Source organism: Otolemur garnettii, unplaced genomic scaffold (assembly GCF_000181295.1).
Source record: "Otolemur garnettii isolate 467f Iridium unplaced genomic scaffold, OtoGar3 scaffold00028, whole genome shotgun sequence".
NCBI classification, from domain to species: Eukaryota; Metazoa; Chordata; class Mammalia; order Primates; family Galagidae; genus Otolemur; species Otolemur garnettii.
Window position 1 is genome coordinate 1,474,675 of NW_003852423.1, and position 22,078 is coordinate 1,496,752.

Consider the following 22,078-nt stretch of genomic DNA (forward strand, 5'->3'; position numbering starts at 1 on the left):
CCTTGATAAAAGGGAATTTTCAACAGCCGCTGAATCTAGGCCCACCTCAGTTTCTTATTCTGATGATAAAAAGCGGCATTTGTTTGTCACAATTCTGCCCTGAATAGATCCAGATCCAGAGCTTCATCCCTGGAACAAACTGATATCCAGTACATACTACTGATATGTCATCCTGGACTTGTCTTTTTGAAGTATTTTAACCAAAAATTTGGTAAAGCATAACTTCTAAGTTTTCACTAATATAAAACAATGCTTTTTGTCAAATTCAAAACTAACAATTCATTCGGCTAGGGAATGCTTGAGCCATAAGTAGGCAGTTCACAGTGGAGTCGCTAGGATTTAATGATTCCAAAGTTGAGGAAGAACCCACAGCTTCTGGCTCCTATAGCAGGAGTGTCATTATTATTATACTATAACAAATAAAATAAAGGCATTGAATAACCAAGGAATGATTCACTTAGCAACAAAGGATTCATTGAGTCATTCATTTTATGAAGACTAAGAAGACTACTAGAGGTCTATTCATAATATATTAATATTTGAGAATTCTATATATCTGGAATTATTTAGTTAATTTACTCTGCTATATCCTAAATATTATGATTTCCTTTGTCTCTAATTGGTATTTACTACAGATACACACAGACACGTCTTGAAGATATTGCAGATTTAGTTCCAGACCCCTGCCATAAAGTGACTACTGCAATAAAGCAAGTCACACGAAGTTTTTGGGTTCCCAATATTATAAAAGTTATGTTTCTAGGATACTGTAGTCTATTAAGTGTGCACTATTATATTTTTAAAAATGTGCATATCTTAATTTAAAAATACTTTATGGCGAAAAAGTGCTGACACTCATCTGAGCCCTCAGCAAGTTACGGCTGCTTACGGCTGCTGCAGGGTTTTGCCTCTGTGTTGAGGGCCTTGATCTGGATTAGGCTTTGGCTTAAGGGAATGTTGTGGCTGGTTTGGTTTTCTATCCATACCGCTAAAACTTTCTCCATATCAGTCATCACTCTGTTTTGCTTTATCATTTATGGGTTTACTGGAGTAGCGCTTTTTGTTTCTTTCAGGAACTTTTTCTTTGCATTTATAGCTTGGCTGTTTGAGACAGGCCCAGCTTGCAGACTGCCACAGCTTTGGATAGGCCTTCCCCACCAAGCTTAAGCAATATTTAGCTTTTGATCTAAAATGTGATGTTGGACTCTTCCTGGCCCTTGAACACTTAGAGGCTCTTGTGGGGTTATTAATTGGCCCAATTTTAATATTCTTGTGTCTTGAGGAATAGAGAGGACACAGGAGAGGGGCAGAAACAAGGGGATGGCTGGCCCAGGGAGACATCAGGACACACACAACACTGTCAATTAAGTCACTGTGGACATAGGCACGGTTCACAGTGCCCCCAAACAATAACTCTGTTAAATCAAATATCTCTGAGCATGAATGACTATATCAGATATAATAACAATTTAAAATTTTGAAATGCTACAAAATACTACTAAAATGTGATAGACAGGAAGTGAGTACTTGCTGTGGGGAAAAGACTTCTAATATCTAAAAAGCACGGTGTCTGTGAAATGCAGCAAAATGAGATATACCTGCACAGATATCCTCCTGCTGATCTTTAAAGACTTCTCAGAATAATTCTGTATTATTTTGAAATGTAATCACTCAAAGAAGTTAAAAACCAAGGCCTACAAAGAGTGAAATTCTTTGCTGCTAACTACACGTGGATCACTTTCCCCCCTTAATCTATTGCCTCTTTTTTAGGGGATTTAAATCCATTCACTCACTATTAAGTAACATGTATTGCAGGCCTCCTTTGTGCTAATAAGTATGGGGCAACAGCTAACCTCGTAGTTTGTCTTACCATTTTGGGTTTTTTCCCTTTTCTATTCCCACTCATGGGTATTATTAAACTTATCACTTGGACTCTATGTTGATCTTCTTTAATTCCTATTTGTCAGCTCTGATAGGAAAGATTTACATGTTCCTGAGGATATGGACAGAAGGGCACTCGAATATCTGGACTCCGTTGAAAAAAATTCAAATTCATTTTTCTAATGAAATGTTTCTACAGGATGGCCTTTCTGCCTCAGCTTTCTTTGATGGAGGCATCAAATTCTCATTCTGAGGGCCAGGAACTGCAGTATCCAGCATGGGTCCACCATTCCATAGCAGCAAATGTGAAAGGTGTTTAGAGCCCAGTCCTAACTGGTGCACACTGCTCTCTGGGCTTCAGGACTTAAAACAGTCACAGTTGGGGGGGGGCAACAGTAACTTGGGGGAAGAATTCACTTGCTCATGTATTATTCAAAGCAAATATTATACAACATGTATTTACTGAGTGTTTATAATGTGCCAGTGACTGCAGGTACAGTATTGAACAAAAATCTATCAAGTATAGAACATAAATGTCTTGACACAATAATCCAGTAAATGAGGCAAAAGCCATATTAATTAGTTTGATGTAAGCACATCAAATTGTATAAAAATATCAACACATTGTACCCCACATATGCATAAATGTATCTATGTGTATATGACTTTAAAAAAAAACAGAAAAATATTTATCCTGAGGGTGCTTACATTCTAGGAGGGAAACAGATAAGCAAAAACGTATGAATATAAATGTGTGTGTGTGTATGTGTGTGTGTGTGAGAGAGAGAGATGAAAGTTATAGAGAAAAGAAAGAAAGAAAGAAGGGGATGTGGAGTCTTGCTTAATGGGAAGATTTGTCTTTTGAAATCAGACTCTGTGGGTGAGGAGTGACCTGGGAGTGCCGACTTCTTATGACGACTGACTTGAAGAGCAGGACTATCTAGATAATGAAATTTGTAGTGAGGATCCAAAGCAAAGTAGTGGGGAAGCAATGAAAGTTCAAGGGTAGGGAGGGGGCTTGCCAGGACTGAAAGTTCAAGGATAGGGAGGGGGCTTGCCAGGACTGCTCAGCGCTCTGAGGACCCATCCTCATTCCCACCTGTTAAGATGTGGACAACTAAGGGTAGGGTTGTTCTATGCAGAGCACACAGAGCGCCTGATCTTCTTTTTAACTCCCAGATTGAGGTGTGGTGATAGAAGTTGAGGTGGCAAGCTTGATTTATGGTGCAGCCTGAGGTCCTGACATCTCTTTTAAGATCTGGCTGTGGAGGTCTGGAGAACCTGGGAGGGGTGGCACACACTTATCCATGCAAGCGGAGATCTGAGGTTCAGTGTCATGTCCTGGGCTGGTTCAGTATCTGTCTGGGTGGTTCTAGATCTTAGTAGCATTGTGTGCTTTGGGGTTCCCAGTCCCTGCGGATGTTACTCAGAGATGTTTTTCTATCTAAACCAGGCAGCTGAAAATTAGATACAGTGGCCCATTTTCAAGTGTAGAGAAAAATTCTTGAAATGTTTACATGACACTGCCCAAGTATTTTCAGGTGTATTTCAGGTGTATTTTAGTGGTTTCTTGAATGACATTGTTACATTGTAGCCTCGCTTGTTTCTAGACGGTCCCTCCTGATTTATATCTAGCTGTAAGATACAAGATCCAGGATAACTGTTTATTGACCCTGTTTAAGTTAGTGCATGAATCAAAGGATGATGATTTCTCAGTTTTCAAATTGTGAAAATATGTTGCATGTATATAGTGAATAGACGTAAACACTGGAGTCTGAATTCCAGCAATACTTTTGCTATGAACAATCAGCTTCTAATCCTCAGTATCCTCAGTATTAGATAGGATGAATCAAGTTTTTCCTAAGTTATTTAAGACACTTCTCTAACCATCCAAGCAAAATAATAAGCCTTAATTTTGACCCTAATAATGTCCAGAGGATTGACTTTGATGGTAGGATTATTTATCAAGTAAAGGGATGGTTCAAGTAAAATATCCCTGCAGTTGGCAGGGCTAAGGTGCAACTTTACATTTAAAACATACCCTATTGATTCTTGGAGAACTAAGATGATTCACAGCCCCGTAGCAGAGACAGCCATTCTACACAGGGAACTTCCAATGATAACCCACCTCCGTCTCTTCTAATCCTCACAATAATCCCAGGGGATCTTAAACAAAGATGTAACTGAAGGATTCCTACTCCACAGAAAATAAAACTAAGGCTTAGAGAGATGAGTAACTTGTTCAAGTCACACAATTAGTAGTGGTGTAGAGATGGCCTGATTCCCATGCTCTTGACCACAATACTGTGCACACACAACTCTCCATAATTTCAACCTCATATGATTGTCAACACTCCTTTCCCAAGTGAGAAGAGTCCCAGCCATACGAAAGCCCAATTGCTTCTTTTTGCCAAGAGCATTCTCTTTTTTATTGGAATTCCTGTGAAGTATTAAATCCATCCACTCAAACATCATCAATTTTGGGTAAAAAAATTACACAGCTCTACACAGAATTTCAACCCTAACTAGAACACTGAAAAAATCTCTGCCCTTGGACCAAACCACTGTGGGATGAGTTAGAGAGAATTTCATTTCCCACACCTACTAAGTCAGAGTTAATTTGCTTAAGCTGCTCTCTGTAGGAATGGGGCTCCAACACGTACTGCCCAGTGAATAAAAGGGTGAGCATATCAAGAAGCGCCCCTGCTACAGTGTGTACCTCAGTTACCTAAAGATGTGGTAGGGAAACACCAAGCTGATATAACTTGCCTCTATCTTGGTAAAAATGGCTGGCAGTTCACTGAAATAAAATAATAATAACAATAGGGACCCTGAAATTCCTTGACTGGCCACATAACCCACAGGAATCCATATATTACTTGGCAAATGCTTGAGTCCATCAGTATCTTAAGTAAGGATCCTTCAAGTCTCAAGATTTAGCACTTTTGCCAGAACAAACATATCGCTCTACTTATTCTCCTTACTGGCAAGTAAACAGCAAAGGGATGTTTTTATATGAAGATGAAGAGTGACTGGAGACTGCACTTCCAAGGTCAGTGGAGTGATGGCTTGTGGTAGAGCACTAATGCACACGGCATGCCCCTCACCTCCTCCAGCTGCCACATTAATAGTTCTCGCCTTCTTTCCATATGGAATATCAGTCACAGTATTCATTCATCATATCCATGGTTTTCCTTGGAATCTGAAGGTCTTCCGTGTAGCTGCTCTGTTTCTTTTTCATCTCACCATGACTAAAGAAGCTAAGGTGTGGGCATTATAACCTAGGAGCGATCCCAAGGGAATGGGCTGTCAGTCACGTCTTCCTCTCGGTGTTGAACAAAAGAAAGAAAGCATGTGGGTTCACCCACCCATTGTCATCATAAATCCATCCCAGCTCCATTTCAAGAGTCTCAGGGTTTCAGCAGAACATCTAACATGAAATGAATATACACATTCAAGGAGCTGGCCTGCCGTATCACATAGGGAAGGGGGAGCACCGTTGTTACAGGCTGCAGAGCTGATTGAAGGCAAATGCAGTACAGAATACCGAAAGTTCTAGCCCAGAAGTATGACTCAGACCATCACCCTACAAGGGGAAAAAAGAGACAGTGACCTGAATTGTACAGGGCTCTCAGGAAGTACTGAAATGTTGACCCCTAACTAACTGCACCACTTCTGCTGATGGGTTTTATGAGTTTAGGGGAGGCATCTTCTGCCCAGCCCTAATCTGAGAAGCTATCAGTGCAAAGGCTCTCTTGATTGTCATTTCACTTCTCTGGGCCTCAGTTTCTGCATTTACAAAACAAGCTAAATAAGCCTCCCTGATTGCATTACTATCAGGCTCGAATGTGGTAATGTAGGCTACCCATGGCAGATGGCAGCTGTGTGTAGAAATGGCAGCTGTGTGGTGGCCTCGGGTATGCTCCTTCCACAGAGAGTAAATGGACTACCTGGTGTATCAGCTTCTGCAAAGTCCTGAGGCCCCTCCCAGCTTACCCACCCAGCTATATTATCAGAGAATCCTGGCCCTCTACAGGGAGGGGAGCATGCTGTTTTCTGAAGCCTACATGTATGAAACACATGTGGAAATTTGAAAATCTGGATTCAAATCTTCCTATTGTCACTGCCCCCAAAGTGCTTCTCCAATTCTAAAGTGCAGATTCCAAACCAGCAGACAGATTGTGGGCTGAGGTTCAGCGTTTCTCACGGTGCTCGGGTGGTGTCAGGGCTGCTCGTCCGTGGGCCTCGTTTTGAGTGACAAGATCCTACCAGACCACAAACACACAAATCGGTTAACTTTTCTGGGCCTCAGTTGCTTTGCTTATGGACTAAGGTGATTAATGAAAAGTGATTTATTGTCTTCTCTGGAGATCAAATGTGGCATTCATATGTGGTAACACTTTATCCAAATTTAAAACAGCTTTTTAAAAAAATTATTTTTTTGAGATATCAGAGAACAGGCTTCCATTAGCTCATCACCAGGGATCTGGTTGACTTAAGTCTTGGGAAGTCTGTCTCCTTTGGGCAAATAGTTACTGAGCAGGCGGGGGTGAGCTGTGACAACAGAGGTCCCCGGTGCTGGGGACAGGGCATGTGTTGCAGGGTGATTTAGTGAAGTGGCACCATTGCAGGGTAATGCCCCAAAGGCAGGGACAATGCTGGCAAGGGAGATTGAAGTCTAAGTGTAGGCTAACTGAAGAAGAGAGGGCTCCTTGCTTCCTCATGTGTGTGTTTCAGGATCTAAATAGGGAGGGATGTTGATATTGCAGTTCAGATATTGCAGTAAAACTCCATCAAGAAAAATACCTCTAGAGGATGTATTTGTTCTCATTCATTAATTCATCACATTGACAAAATTTAGTAAGCATCTATTATGTGTCTGACCTTAAAGACAGAGTGGTGGAGAACCCCCTGCAGGCCTGCACTGGCAGCACTCGGAGCAGCTCCCCTGAACATCAGTGAGAGGACAGCCCTGGAGCAGGCACTGCAGAATGTCTTCTTACAGTGCACTTTTGTATTAGTCTAGTGAGGGCTGCCATGATGAAAAAAACACAGCCACAGAGTAGGTGGCTGAAACAACAGAAATGTGTGTTTTTTCTTTCTCACAGTATAGAGGCTGGAAGTCCGAGATCAAGGTGTTGACAGGTTTGGTTTCTGCTGAGGCCTCCCTCCTTGGTGTGCAGACGGCTGTCTTCTCATTGTGTCCTCACGTAATTTTTTTTTTTGAGCGTTCACCTCCCTGCTGTCTTTCTCCTAAGGACTCCAGTCATATGTATCTCAACTCCACACTCATGATCTCATTTAACCTTAATTGCCTCTTCAAAGGCCCTTTGCTAAATACAGTCACGTTGGGGGTTAGGGCTTCATTATATAAATTTGGGGGAAACACAATTCAGTCCACAACAATAACAATGTTCAGGGTTGACTGTTGTTGAAATCCCAGCACTTTGCCTTATCAACTATGCAACTGTGGTCAAGTCACTTGACCTCATTACAGCTCAGTTTCCTATTTTTTAAAAGTGACTGGTAATACACTTCTTGGGCTATCACAAGGAATAAAATAGGTAATGTTTCTAAAATACTCATCAATGTCTCCTTCATAGGTGCCCCAACCTCCCATCCTACATCTTTCTTTAGATGGTGACAAAAAGATACTTTTTTTTTTTTTTTGCTTTCGATGAGCTGTAAATGTGACTCTATTACCTCTTCCAGTGAGTCTACTATTGAATTAGGCTTTTCTCATTTTTTCTGAACTTCCCTTCTTTTACCATTTCCATAAACAAAATATCTACCAGAATCATCAGCTCTAAACCTAAATGTGGAGAATCAAGAGTAGGAAAAGGTTCAGCGTATCACATGCTCCTTAAGTGGGAAAAGATAATTATTCTGCTTCCAAAAATGAACAATGAAATTTCACATTTTCAGCTGCCATTTTATGCAATAAACATCTGAAAACAGAGTAAGATAGTCAGAAAAAATAGAAATCAAATCAAAGCTGATCTCAGTGATTAAAAAAAATAATTTAAGTTGCCAAATAATTTCTATAGAATTATTTGGTCCACTGTAGGTAACTCATTTTTTTTAAAAAAAATAACACTTGAGCTGATGGAATGCAAAAGTTAAAATGATTTTTAATTTTTCTTACAGATTTTCCTTTATACAACATGCCTAAAATGGCACAGCATCAGTACTGTGATGAAAAACCTCTGTTTCTTTGTTGAGTCTGGTGTCTGTCAGTAGGTTTCTAGGGGCATCTGATCATTATTTAAGCTTAAACTCAATTATTCACAAATGCCCCATGGCCCTAGCCTCAGCCTCGCATAGCAGTGAGAGCTTACTACACTGCTTAGTATTGGGAGAGGAGTTTCATTTTCCAGCTTTCAAGGTAAAATGTTCAAGGCATCCGAGGAAGGACAGCGGACCACGTTAAACATGCACAGTGCATATGAAACCAGTTTTGTTAACGGGAAACAATAGTATTATGTTTAACTCTGGGAATATTTCCGAGGAAGCGACCGGCTGCATTTCGGTTATACAAACTAGGCTAAATTCCTTTTATTCTAAGTCATTCCCTTCCCATTTTAAATATCTTCACATCCACTGTCAGGACAGGTAGCTTAATTCCTATCATGTGCAGCTTTTCAGAGCATTAGCTTTGTTTCAGCTTCCAATGATTGAGCTACGCTGGATGTGCTTGGAAAAGTCTGCAAAGGCCCACATTCATTCAGGAAACTCCAGTTGAACTAGATCCATATGTTGCTAAAAAAAAAAAAAAAAAAAAAATGTAGCTTTCTGATTGGAGGTAGTTTCTGGCTTCCAGCATTTTCACAGATGATTTTTGTTCTTTGATGTGCTGCTAAATAGAAAGTAATGTTAGGATCAAAACTCTGAGCTTGTTTTTTTCTTAGTCAACGTTTACTAAGCTCTTAGCATTTCCAGCCTTATGTTGTGCTGTTTTATGCACTTCAAGCTTTGACTCATTTAATGCTAATGCTAATCCTATGAGGACGGGGTATCTCCCCCTGGTTTTCTTAGGGCTTGGATCAGTTAATGAACCTGCCCACGTCTGAACATTTTGTGAGTGGAAGTGCTGGATGTCAAGGTCTCTAACCCAAAGGTCACCAAAATAAATGAGGTGTTACTGCACTAAATGTTGACGATTCCCTTGCCAGTGGCTAACACCTGAAAGAATAGGATACAGCAGAGGAGGCTTTGTCCAAAGGTTGGCTCCTTATAATCTCTGCTCAAAAGCATATTAACAGCCTAACAATTTCCTCCACATTGTGGTGTTATAGATACCTCCAGGTACAAATTACTCATGTACCCCTTAGACAAATTATTTGTAGTCATTCTCTCTTAAGACAACTTGCCTTGGTAAGACACATTTATGAACAAAAATTCCTAAAAAATATTTCCAGTTTTACTTTAGCTTCACCTTTTCTATCTCTTTGACCCAAGTAGTAAAGGGCAAGGTTTGTGCACTTATGTTTTATTTCCTATCATTCCTACGGCAATACTTTTATAATGTGCAATAAATACAAATTGCAAAACATGGAATACAAGAGACATGTAAAATAACTCCCCCCCCCTTTTTTTTTTAGATTTGAGAGACCATATTCTATTCTTATCCTTAGGCAGAAGCTATAATCCTTTCTAAGCACGCTTTAAGGCAGGCATCCTCAAACTACGGCCCACGGGCCACATGCGGCCCACTGAGGACATTTCTCTGGCCCGCCGGGTGTTTTGGCTCACTGCCTGTCCTGATTAGCAGCTGACTTGTCCCGGGGCCTGCAGTCGGGCCCTCCAACGGTCTGAGGGACAGTGAACTGGCCCCCTGTTTAGAAAGTTTGAGGACCCCTGCAGAGAGTTAGAGTAGTTCTGCCATCCAAGGGCCCTGCCCTGACAAGTCTCCTTAAGTTAGGCTTTTGTGGCTGCCACACCCATCAACCCATCTAACCCTTCTAAGTCTGCCCCTTTTTTGTGTGCCTTTCTTGTCGTAGACTTTTCAAACTTTGTGTTATCCTGGACAGCAGACTTCTGTAGTGCCAGCCAGAAACCATATTCAGCACAAAGGTTTCTTTTGGGCTGGCTGGCAGTTCTTTTCAAAGTGAATTTTTGTCACTATTCGAGATTGAACATTGTACGTAAGTACATAATATTTGGAGCTACTAATGAAATGCCAGTCATTTCCTTATAACAAAAATTGGTTGGAACTGTATGTCCTTTAAAGACTCCGGTCAACCACAGTCCAAGCAGCGTCTCCTTTGTTACTATACATCTACATTACCAGGCTGGCCTCAGAGGTCATTTGACTACCCGGCTACTTCTTTACCCCTTCCCGCCTCCCTTTTATTTCAAGTCTCTCCAGCCTCTTTTTCTGTACTTTATCCCTCTCTATGGACTCTGCTTGGTTCCAGTATGTCTGTATTGTGTAACTAATCCCTTTAACACCAAGGAAATATTTTTTTTATTATTATTTTTCAGAGACAAGATCTTGCTATGTTGCCCAGGTTGGCCTTGAACTCCCGGGCTCACGTGAGTCTCCTGTCTTAGCTTCTTAAGTAGCTGGGACTATAGGGACATGTCACTGTGCCTGCTCAAGAAAATTCTTTACACGCTAGTTAACATTTAAATTATTCCTGCTCCAAATCTGAGAGAGTATTTTATTGGAGAAAGCTGTTGTTTTTGTTATTTTAAAAATATAAATTCCATGATCATGTTTATCATCCAGTGAGAGATTCATCTGTGGATAGTTTCTTTTTACCCCTTATTCTCCTTTGCCACCAGTAAGAGAGATTGCAACCTGTTGTTGTTCTGTTAAATGCAGGTAGTCTGCTGTAGTGGCTAAGTTTTAGTAAGTCAGCGTGTAGCTAGTGTTTGATGGGTCCTCTGTTTTCCTGCTATGACTATTTCTCTGTGCTTCCTGCCTTACTCTTTTTCCACTGCTATGAAGGAATACCTGAGGCTGGGTAATTTAGAAAGAAAAAAGTTTTATTTGGCTCTAGGATCTGCAGGCTGTACCAGAGGCATGACCACAGCATCTGCTCCTGGTACGGGCCTCAGGAAGCTTCCATTCCTGACGAAGGCAGAGGCAGCAGGCATCATGTAGTGAGAAGAGAGGCAGAGGCAGGAGCGCCAGGCTCTTCCCACCAGTTAGCTCTGGTCAGGAACTAGTAGAGCCTGGACTCACTACAGACTGATGCAAAATCCTATTTGTATGCCATTTCTTCCCATTTCTTATATGTCCATCCTAATATCCCTTCAGCTTATGTACTTTTGTCCCTTATACACACAAAAACACTTACACAGTCTCTCCAGGAAAAGGAATAAATGGGTAGACAGACCAAGGAGAAGTTCATGGGCATAGAAAGAAAAATAATAAATCCCATTTGCCCCCAAAGTATGGTAATTCTGGTTGTAAGTTTTCCCTGCTTGTCTTAACCATGTCAGCGAGATACTAGTGCCCAGCTAGTGGGACCTGCAGGTTGCTTCCTGCTCCTCTGACATTTCTTCCTGCCTTTTCTGGCCTCTTCTATTACGTCTTGCATTTTTTCTCCATATCCAGAGCCAATTTGATGCCGTTGTCCTTCAACTTCCCCATGTGATAGCATCTGTCTTCCTATAGTTCTAAGCTCTTCTCGTCTCTATTTCTACTATTATTTTATTGCCATTTCAGTCCCTTTCTCCTGAGTATCTATATTCATCTCTGTTAAATTGTTCTTGCTATTTTTTCTTCCCTTCCAGCCCCCAAATATCTCATTCCATGGGAAGAACCACTATCAGTTAGTGAACTCAATCATCTTCTCTTATCCAGAGATTTTTCTTACCATCACGAAGTCCTTCAGCAGTTGAAAACAGAGCTCTTATATAGAAGTGGCCCCCTTGATGCTATCAATGATATAGGGAACTATTTTGACAATCTTTTTAACTGATAAGAGGGATATAGTGGGAGGAAAAATACATCTTACTATTGGGAATGGCAGAGAGTGGACGTGGACCTTCTGTCTAGCAACAGGGATTATAGCAGAGCTCAAGACGTGCATCCTGTTTTATTATTGGAGTTCTTACTCTTACAAAACTGAAGCAATGCAAGTACATGTGGGTAGCTCTCTGATAATTCATTTGGCTCAGAAACACCATTTGGATACAATATCTTAAGAACGTATGCTTATGATTTGACTTATGACCAAGCTTTTGAGCTTTAACCTTACTATAGATTGAATTGTGTCCTCTCAAAATTCTTAATAGAAGCCCAAATTGCTAATGTTTTAAGGATATGACATAATTGAGATTAAATGAGGTCATAAGAGTGAAGTCCTTATTTGATAGGATTGGTGGCCTTATATGAAGAGGAACCTGAGTCCAAGGAAAGACTCCATGAACATGTAGCAGAAAGGAGGCCACTGGCAAGCCAAGAACAAAGACCTCACTGTAAGTCAGTCAGCCAGCACCTTGAGCTTGGACTTCACAGGCAGCACCTTGATCATGGACTTTTCAGCCTTCAGCTTTGAGAAAGACAAGCCAGTTTGTAACATCAGAATTGAATCCAATTACCCATTTGTGAATAGATTATATCTGCAAAACTTGGCCATTATTGCCATGTACCTATAAATTAAATGTATTTAAAACATAGGTTGAAATTGTATTTAGATAAAAGTTTTATGTTTATGTTTATATATAAGAAAATTATATATAATAAATTATATAATTTATTATATATAATTTATATATAATATATATAATTACTTATATATAAGTAAATTAATGGATGATAAATCTCATAGTTTACTGAAGAGAATCTCTTTAGAGATAATTCTAGATTTTGGATTTAAGTCAAAACCTCAAACATCCATTGAGCACCTGTGTCTCCAACACTCTTTACAATCAATAAGCCCATCTTTATTACAAAGGTAACCCCTATACTGCAACTCATACTAAGTACTCCATAAATGTTAGCTGAAATGAAACAAAATAGCTTGATTAGTAGATGTTTATACACTAAAATTAATGACACTAACAATGTAGTATTATCTCTAGGAGATACTTTTGGTGAGATAGAAAGATAAGGACAGGCAGGTAGATGTCACACAAAGGTTATTTGTGGCTATCTAGTGCCCTTTAATATAACATTAAAAGGACATTGCTCTTGGCTGCTGGAGTACTTTCCTGCCTAATTTTTGGAAGGAAATTTGCTACCACCTTAAGAAATAAAAATAAATAAAGTACTTAATGTATCCAAAGTCAAATGAAAAGGGGTTAGGAATTGTATGTGGCTTTTGAGTTATCCCAACAGTCTACTGGGATTTATTGATTTGCTTCACTTTTGCTTGTCTTCCCAGTCATTTAAAATCTGATTAATGCAGACTTCTCTATGGCACCAATAGCTTTGTAATGGTATGAAAACTGGTTAATACCTATGCAACACAAGGTCAGTAATGGTTTTTATTTTTCAACTGGTGCCACCATCTTCCTGAAGGATGTATCCACATGAAGCTCAAATAAATTAATTCAGGCAGAAAAAAAAAAAACCAACAAAACCTTCCAATGAGAGGGCAATGATTATGTTCCAGTATTTATTTGAATGATTCATTCACTCTGTAGCGGATAGTTGACTAAGATGGTGTTGACTATGAGAAGAGCTGATCACTCCTAGAAAGCATGGATTTATTCAGATGTGTGGGAAGGGCATGTGCTGACAGGGTGGGGAGTCTGTGTGAGGGCCTTGCGGCCAGTGGAGCAGCCTCTCCAAGCCACCGTGTGCTCGTTCAGTAGACGCTTCTTGGGCCTCTACCCTGTGTCAGGCCTTGCGAAATGGGTGACACAGCAGTAGCTGAAATAGTCGTAGCTAACCTTTGCTTATCATTTGCCCGTGTACTGCTCACCAACATCATATGCAGATGGTGCTTTAAAAAGTTGACATTTTCACAGGTAAGGAAGCCAAACTACAGAGACCTTCATTGATAAATCGTAATGTCAATCAGGTTTTAATGCTGAAACCATGATTTTACCCCAGTGGTTTTATTCCAGAAACTTCTCTCTTCACTGCCATGTTCTTGTTTATAGATTCTTAATTTTCTATACATTTATTTATTATCCTCATTTTATTTATTTATTTTTTTTGGCCAGGGCTGGGTTTGAACCCACCAACTCTGGCATATGGGGCTGGTGCCCTACCCTTTTGAGCCACAGGTGACATCCCCCTCATTTTATTTATTTATTCATTGTTCTTGACAGCATTTAAGTTGGTAAGAACCTCGTGAGAAAAAAACATGTGAAAATACTTAAAAATTGTGTAGAGCCTTATGAAGATGTTATTTATGATATTTGTTCTATGTGATTAGGTCTCTTAACTTTAATTCTTATTTTTTTAAAGTTTTATTTAATATAGGATTTCTCTCTTTTGACCCATTCGGGAAATCTTGGTAGTTACACACTCACAAACTTTTTGTTGTATTTCCTAATACTTAAAAAAAATCATCTTTATTATAAAAGTAAGTCCTATACTTCAATTCATAGTAGGTCCTCCAGCAATGTTAGCTGAATTGAAAAAAGCTATCCTGTGTCTTAAAATCAGAGATGTCTACTGTCTGATAATTTTTAATGTTATGAAATATCTTGCACATAAAAATATGTAACATGTGTGATGATTATAAAGCAGCATTGTTGCACTTTTCATGTTCCTATGATCCATGTTCTTGTATTCATGCATGAGAAAAGTAAACAGCATTTTGTGAAGAGAAATACAAAACGGCAGTGTCTGTTTCGTTTTGATAGTAATATTCTCTGGTATAGAAGCAACTTTACTTCACTAGCCTATCCTATTTTAATAACACCAGTGCGCAGTGCAGTGGGCTTCCAAACTGTGCGAAACATCAGAAGTCTTAAGCTTCCACTTTGAACAGCAAATTGCTGCTTGCAGTTTACTGCTGTTAATGTTTTAAGTGTCAGGGCCACGTACTCCTTCCGTTGAGCTGAGAGCCTGGACTGCAGCTCTACTGCCTAGTCACAGCCTGCTACTGCTACCTGCCTAATGATTGTCTTTGGCTCCCTGTAAACCTGCCGTCAGAAAGGTATTTGAATTTTCCCCCTCTAGCACTTGCAAATCCGATTTTTATGTATAACTAAGTGCTCTTAGTTTTTACTCTATCTACTACTGGGGCCTGGTTTCTAGCAGGCCTGTACCGGAGCCAGATCCGGCCTATGTAATGCTGTTTGTAATGAGAAATCTAAACAAGGAATGGCAGTGAGGCATGGCAGGAATGTGTTTCCATTGGAGAAGGCAGCGTAGGGAAAAAGTATAAGCAAAGCCATGTCCAGAAGGCCTTTTCAGCTGGCCAAGACGGAAGACTAATGTTATTGTACCTAGGCTGCTCCCCTGCCAGCCCTGCTCACGGATTTCTTTCTCTGTCTCTGTCCCCCTCTCCCGACCCCCTCCCCCTTCCTGCCTCTTTCATCTCTTCCTTCTCTTTCACTTTCTTCTTCTCTCTTTCTCTGGGCTCTGTGACTGTTTGCTCAGGTGGACAGTGACACCATTTGGAATGAGCTGCACTCGGCCGGGGCTGCACGCATGGCTGTTGGCTGTGTCATCGAGCTGGCTTCCAAAGTGGCCTCGGGAGAGCTGAAGGTGAGGTCTGGGTTGCATTAAGTGTGGGAAATCCAGAAAAGAAGCTGAAACAGAGATGTTGTTGTTTGGGAATTGCGGGGAGCGTGGTGTGGTAATAAAAGGAAGGAGGTGGAGGGAAGAGGGCAGAGGGACGGCCACTGAGGTGTGATAATAACCCGTCTGTAGGTGGGGAGCGGCAGGGCCTGCTCCCGGGGCTGCCCCCTCTTCCAGAACATTCTGCAGTCAGGGAACTCTGGTGTATTTTTAAGAGCATAGAAATGGCAAGTAAAACTATGGTTCAGCTTAAAAATACCCTTAGCATATACATATCTGTCATGCCATCCTGGGATTCTCTTTTGAAGTGATTTTTAAAATATGATTACTGGGTAGTCCGTCTAAGCTCAGAATGCCACCCAGAGAGAGGGAGGGGGAGAAAGGTAAATACCAGACGGGAAGGATTGGGAGGAAGAAGGAAATTGTTGATTAGGAGGGTAATGATCCAGAGTATGTTTTTCCATGAAGGAACTTCAAAAATGAGCTATGCTTTATTGTTCTTTTCTTTTTATGGTCTCTTCTTTTCTACTTCATATGAAAAGAACAATGTCCAAACCCCAGCGTTTCCCAGTCTAAACAATTTATAAAAGCCAGAGACCTGACAGACGTTGACATTTTATTTGGTATTTTAACAGTGCTATTTAAAGGTATGCCATGTGCGTCTTGAGTGCAGTTACCCCAATAAACTTTGTTGGTGCTAACACGGCTTTTTAATGCACTAGTTCACACACTTCATGATGCAATCTGGGTGGTGATTGATATTTTTAGCAATCGTGGGGTTTAAAGGAAATATATATGCCTGCTACATAGGCCCTGTGAGTTTTGTTAATCCAAGATCAAATTTAATTGAGATTATTTTTCTTTCTAATGAATTTTTATTCAATTACACCTGACTATTCCACTTGTGATAAAAATTTAGGGTAGGAGTGTTCACTTCACAATGCATTGTTTATCCTGGAAGTCTTTGCTCTAATACTTGAAAAAGTCAGACCCTATGGAATAAAATTTCAATAGTTAGTTGTATTTGAAAAGTAGATGTCCTTATGTGCATTTGATGTGACTGGTATCAGGATACTGCTCATCTCAGGGGTTCTATGGAACCATTAATGTGGCACACACTATTCAGTCTTTACCTTTGGTTACAAGCAATTAAAAAATGGATAGGAATCAGCCCAAAAAGGTTTATTATGTTAGCAGTCACAATTCCTAATTGTTTTAGGTGTGTGGAAGTTTAGGCAATAATTCAGAAACCTCCTCAAGTAGAATGCCCACATATTACTTACACTCATCAAAATCATCATTAGCCTGAGTATGTGCAGAATTGCCAGATGGAAGCGTGAAGATAATTGGGCAAACACTTAATTTCATTTTAGGGCTACTCATTTAAAACAGCCAATTATAAACAAAGCATCAGCAACATATAGCAGGGACATGCTGATCACCAGCTGCACTAACACTCACTATTTATTTATTAAGGACAAGGATTTGTACAAATGCTATTTTCTCCCCCCGATGAAGGAACCAGCAGGCATGGTTGAAAAAGAAAAGAATAAAGAAAAAGAGCCAACCTAAGGATTAAGAAATCTTGGTCCAGGCTCTGCCACTTAAGTAGTGCGTTATTTATGGCAAATCATTTACCTTTTCTGGGCCTTGCTTTCCTGTCCTGTACAGTGGTAGAGGTGGAATTAATAATATTGAAGGTCTTGTGTGGTACTGACATTCTGAGCTATTTGTAAATGAATTGTGGATCTGATTCTTAATTATGTACACAATGGCATGCCAAATGGTAGATATTCAAAAATTTTAACTTGCTTTGGTGAACATCTGACATTGTGAAGCTGGGTTATCTTTCTGGTGGTCGAGTCCAAAGTGAAAGTCTAAGACAGGCGGAACAGTAACACAGGCATTGGTGCTATGCTGATAGGACAAGAGACTGAACAGCTAACAATCTGGGTGGGCCTACAGAGATGCCATATGGAAAAGGCAGTGATTGCAGAAGATTTGGAGCCATAGAAGATGGGAACTCAGGAAATGTGCACCAAAAAGAAAAATGCCAAAGACATAACTTGAATACTTGGAATCATGCTGGATGGTGGCTTGACCATAACCCCCTCCTACCCTTTCACAGGTTCTGTTCATTCTTCCCCTGGAGGTACTAATGAACTGAAGGAATTAGAAGTGAAACAAGGCACAGGGGCTGGATTTCACATTGATGCTTAAATAGAACATGTGCAACAAGCCTTATTGGTAAATTGACATGTTATGGGGGCAGAATAAACGTGCTCAATGGACATTTGGAAACGCAGGATTTCCAGTTTCTTATCATAATATTCAAAAATTAAACACAAGAGTAAATTTCTCAAATGTACAGATACCCTAGTGGCTATTTCTCAGATTCTGATATGAAAGAACATTCTGAAAATATTGAAATGTTAAGTGTATGGGGAAGCATAAGTAGAATAATAGCTATTCATTAAGAATGGTTTTATTGTTATAGGGTATTTCTGAAAGTATTTCTAGGATATAAAATTATCTATTAAAGGTAATCTTTTTTTTCAAATTTTAAATTAAAAACTGGCTCATTACTTACAAAGATTTGCTGTAAAGGTTCACTTTGATGCTGTTTTGACAACGCTACCATGCTTTCATAAGGATGTTAAAATTTCTTTAGCTGTCTGTACATTTTTATCAAAACAAGCCAAATCCAAACCCCCCTGAACACATGAGTATGTGAAGGATGTATGGATTTCTTTATTGTTTGAGTGGATATTATGGCGTCATGTTGCTAATAATGCCTGCTAATCACTGAGTATGTACGAGGCTTGGCAGTTTGTATGTAATCCACCATTCCTCTCCCAATGTACTGCTGAAGCGAGTACAGAACCATCAATAGGATACTGGCACAAAGACAGCAAGTAACCATTTAAGATCCTCTACACAGGTTAATAAATAATAAAGGCTGTAAATCTCATCATTCTCTGTTCTCTTTCAACCACTCCAGCAGGACTTTCTTGGACAGCTAGCATAAATATACGTAAGAGCAAAAGGGTTAAAACCATTATAAATGCTCAGAATTGCCTCTTTTTATTATTAATTTAAAACATTGCATACATACAAAAGATAAGAAGTTACGTTCTCAAATCACAATGCACAATAATAAATACCCGTGAACTCTTCATCCAGCTTAAGACTAGAACTTTGCTCACACCATTAAGATTTCCTCACCACTTATCTCTTTGTTTGAACTAGAACGAGCCATTAATCTCTTTAATTGAAAAAATTATTTCCTTTCCTCTCTTCAGTGGTTTTAAACATGTTTTTGACCTTTGTAATAATGTAATCTTGTCATGTAGATTCTTCTTTGGAGCCCTTAAAAGTATGTCCTGAAGATTTATCCACATGGGTATATGTATCTGTGAGTCATTGTTATTGCTAAAGGGTATTACCTTTGTGCCATAATTTGTTTCTTGTTCTGTGGGATATTTTGGTTGTTTTCAGATTTTTGCTCTTTTGCAGAGCGCTATGTGAACGTTCTTGAACATGCCCACTCTTTTACCATGACATGATAAAGAGTGAAACGACCAGCTTCTAGGCCAGCCACACAGTAAATCTCATAGGTAATGCCAAGTGGAATTTCAGAGTAATTGTGCCACAATGATGTCAGCAAAAATGTCACTTTAAATCTCTGAAAATTGTTTCTCCATAAAAACAGTGACAAAACTGGCACAATTTGACAGGATGATTTTTTTTTTCTGAAAACTTGGAAATTAAGCAAAGGCTTCCAGCAACTCAGAAAACATGCTTCAAAAAAACAAATCCTCTGAATCTTGGTAAGGACAGCGAGCTTTGTAGTACCTTAACTCTCCATGTTCCCCGTCTTTCCCTTTCTCAGAGCTCCATGGGAGCTTTAATGAATAGTCTGTATCCTCAGTGAAAAGCAGTAACTTGGCAATCTTGGGCCAGCTGGGGTGAGGGTAAAAAATGGGTCTGGAGCACCTTCAAAGCCTCCATCCTAGAGAATTGTCATTTTTTGCTTGTCTCGTACTTCCCTGCAAGATCTACTTTCAAGGTTTCTTTTGTTTGGCCTCCTATGGAGTTCACGAAATGTGAAAGCCTTTTTTCCCAGAAGAATTTGTTGATAAAAAAGACAGTTGATTGAATTTGTGACTGCCTGAGATGGTGGAAAACAGTGGGTGAACAATAGACTAACAAAAACCTTCAAAGGGGCTTGGCGCCTCTAGCTCAGTAGCTAGGGCTCTAGCCACGTACACCAGAGCTGGTGGGTTTGAATCCAGACTGGGCCTGCCAAACAGCAATGGCAACTACAACCAAAAAAAAAAAAAAAAAAAAAATTGCTGGGTGTTGTGGAGGGCACCTGTAGTCCCAGCTACTTGGGAGGCTGAGGCAAGAGAATTGCTTAAGCCCAAGAGTTTGAGGTTGTTGTGAGCTGTGATGCCACAGCACTCTACCAGGGTGACAGCTTGAAACTCTGTCTCCAAAAAAAGAAAAAAACCTTCAAAGAAAAATCTCTGAAGGAATGAAATGTGGTTAAGGACAATGAAAAATCACATCAAATCCCCAAGAATCTAGAAGGCCACATGCATGATAAGGCTGTGTCTATGGTCAGGAATGTTCCCCCAAAGGTCCTAAGCTATCATCTCAAGGTAGCAGTCAAGGTGGTTATCAGCTGTCTGGATAAGTATTTAAAGTGTGCCCTAGCACAGCCACCCTCCACACATGGCCCCTTGACAAAGACTGGGAGACTATTGGTTGCAGACACTTAAGGAAATCTCTGTCCAATCATTAACTGACTACTAAGTGAACAAAGCAGAGGCTTTAGGGCAGCGCCTGTGGCTCAAAGGAGTAGTGCACAGGCCCCATATGCCAGAGGTGGTGGGTTAAAGCCCAGCTCGGGCCAAATAAGAAAGTATGGCCCAAACACAGAAAAAGAAAAGTCAGTAATATCTGTCCATGAAGTAGCTCAGGTGTCAGACTTATTAGACAGGTTTTAAATAACTTTAAGAAATAAGCCATGTTTAAAGGTTATATGAGAATGTACATCTCTATAAACAGTGAATATTAATAAAGAGTTAGGTATTTAACAAATAAATAGGAATTCTAGAGTTGAAAAATACAAAAACTTACATAACAAATTCACTAGAGGGGCTCAGTAGAGAATATGAGCAGGGAGCAGAAACATTCCACAAACTTGAAGATAGCTCAATTGAGAGTATTTAGTCTGAAGAACAGGAAGTAAAGAGGATGAAGAACAATTAATAGAGTTTTGAAGACTTGTATGACATGTTCAACTGTACCAACACAAGCACAAAAAAATGTCCCAGAAAAGAAAAAGAGAGAAAGGGACAGAAAGAATATTTTAAAAAGTAATGGCTGAAAACTCCCCAAATTCAAGGAAGACATTCATCCACATATTCAAGAATCTCATGAAGAGTAGGATAAACTGAAGGAGACCCATACTTCGACACACCGTAATGAAACTGTTGAAAGCCAAAGATGAATAGAGAAACTTGAAAACAGCAAGAGAGAAGCAACTCATCACCTGTAAGAGTTCTCAATAAGATTAATAGCTGACTTCTCATCAGAAACCATGTAGGCCAGAGGGAAGTGGGATGACATACTCAGAGTGGTAAAAGAAAAACAATGTCAGTCAAGAATTCTGTATCTTGCAGAACTAAACTTCAAAATTGATGGTGAGTTTAAGACATTTCCACCCATGCACAAAACTGGGAGAATTCATTGTTAGCAAATCTAGCAATGAATTCTAGAAAATTCATTGCCTTATAAGAAATGCTGAAGACAGTCATTTAGGCTGAAATGAAAGGACATGGGGCAGTAACTTGACTTCTCATGAAGAGAAAAAGAACAGTGCTAGAAGTAAATAAGTAGGTATATACTAATTAAAATATAAATGGGCTTTTTGTTTATAACTGTTTTTTCCCCTCTCTGATTGATAAAGGGTGACTGCTAAGTCTACAATTAAATGAGAACAAAACTAAGTTTTTGGATACTATTAAAATTAGGGTGGTGTCTGGCTAGGTTATTAAAGATGCTAATTGTAATCTACAGGGCAACTACTGAGAAAATTACTAAAAAAAATACATGAGAAGAAATGACAAAGAAATTAAAATGCCACACTAAAGAATGTCTATTGAACTCAAAAGAAGGTAGTAATGAAGGTAGTAAAAAGAAGATAGTAATGAATTCCTAATGAAGGAATAGAGGAACAGGAAAGACAACAGGGACAGAGCAAGTATCAAGGTCATCCTGTCAATTTCAACCCCCACCAGCAAAATACAAGATTTCTTAATGCTCTTCATTCTTATCTATATTTGGCACTTTAAAGTTTTTCTAGTATTTGCCAATCTTCTGGATGTAAAATATCTTTTTTATTTATTATTATTTTTTTTTGAGATGGAGTCTGAAGCTATCCCCCTGGGTAGAGTGCCATGGCATCACGCTCACAGCAACCTCCAACTCCTGGGCTCAAGCGAGTCTCCTGTCTCAGCCTCCCAAGTAGCT

The 22,078-nt window shown here is 39.7% G+C and overlaps 1 protein-coding gene across 2 annotated transcripts in view; it reads left to right on the top strand.

Annotated features, from left to right (window-relative positions):
- HDAC9 (histone deacetylase 9) overlaps nucleotides 1-22,078 on the top strand; it is a 906,973-nt gene that overhangs the window by 686,173 nt on the left and 198,722 nt on the right. For both annotated transcript variants that reach the window (XM_012804388.2, XM_003788483.2), the window contains exon 17: nucleotides 15,398-15,505. In XM_012804388.2, the coding sequence (XP_012659842.1) occupies nucleotides 15,398-15,505 (108 nt within the window). The remainder of the gene's footprint in view (nucleotides 1-15,397; nucleotides 15,506-22,078) is intronic.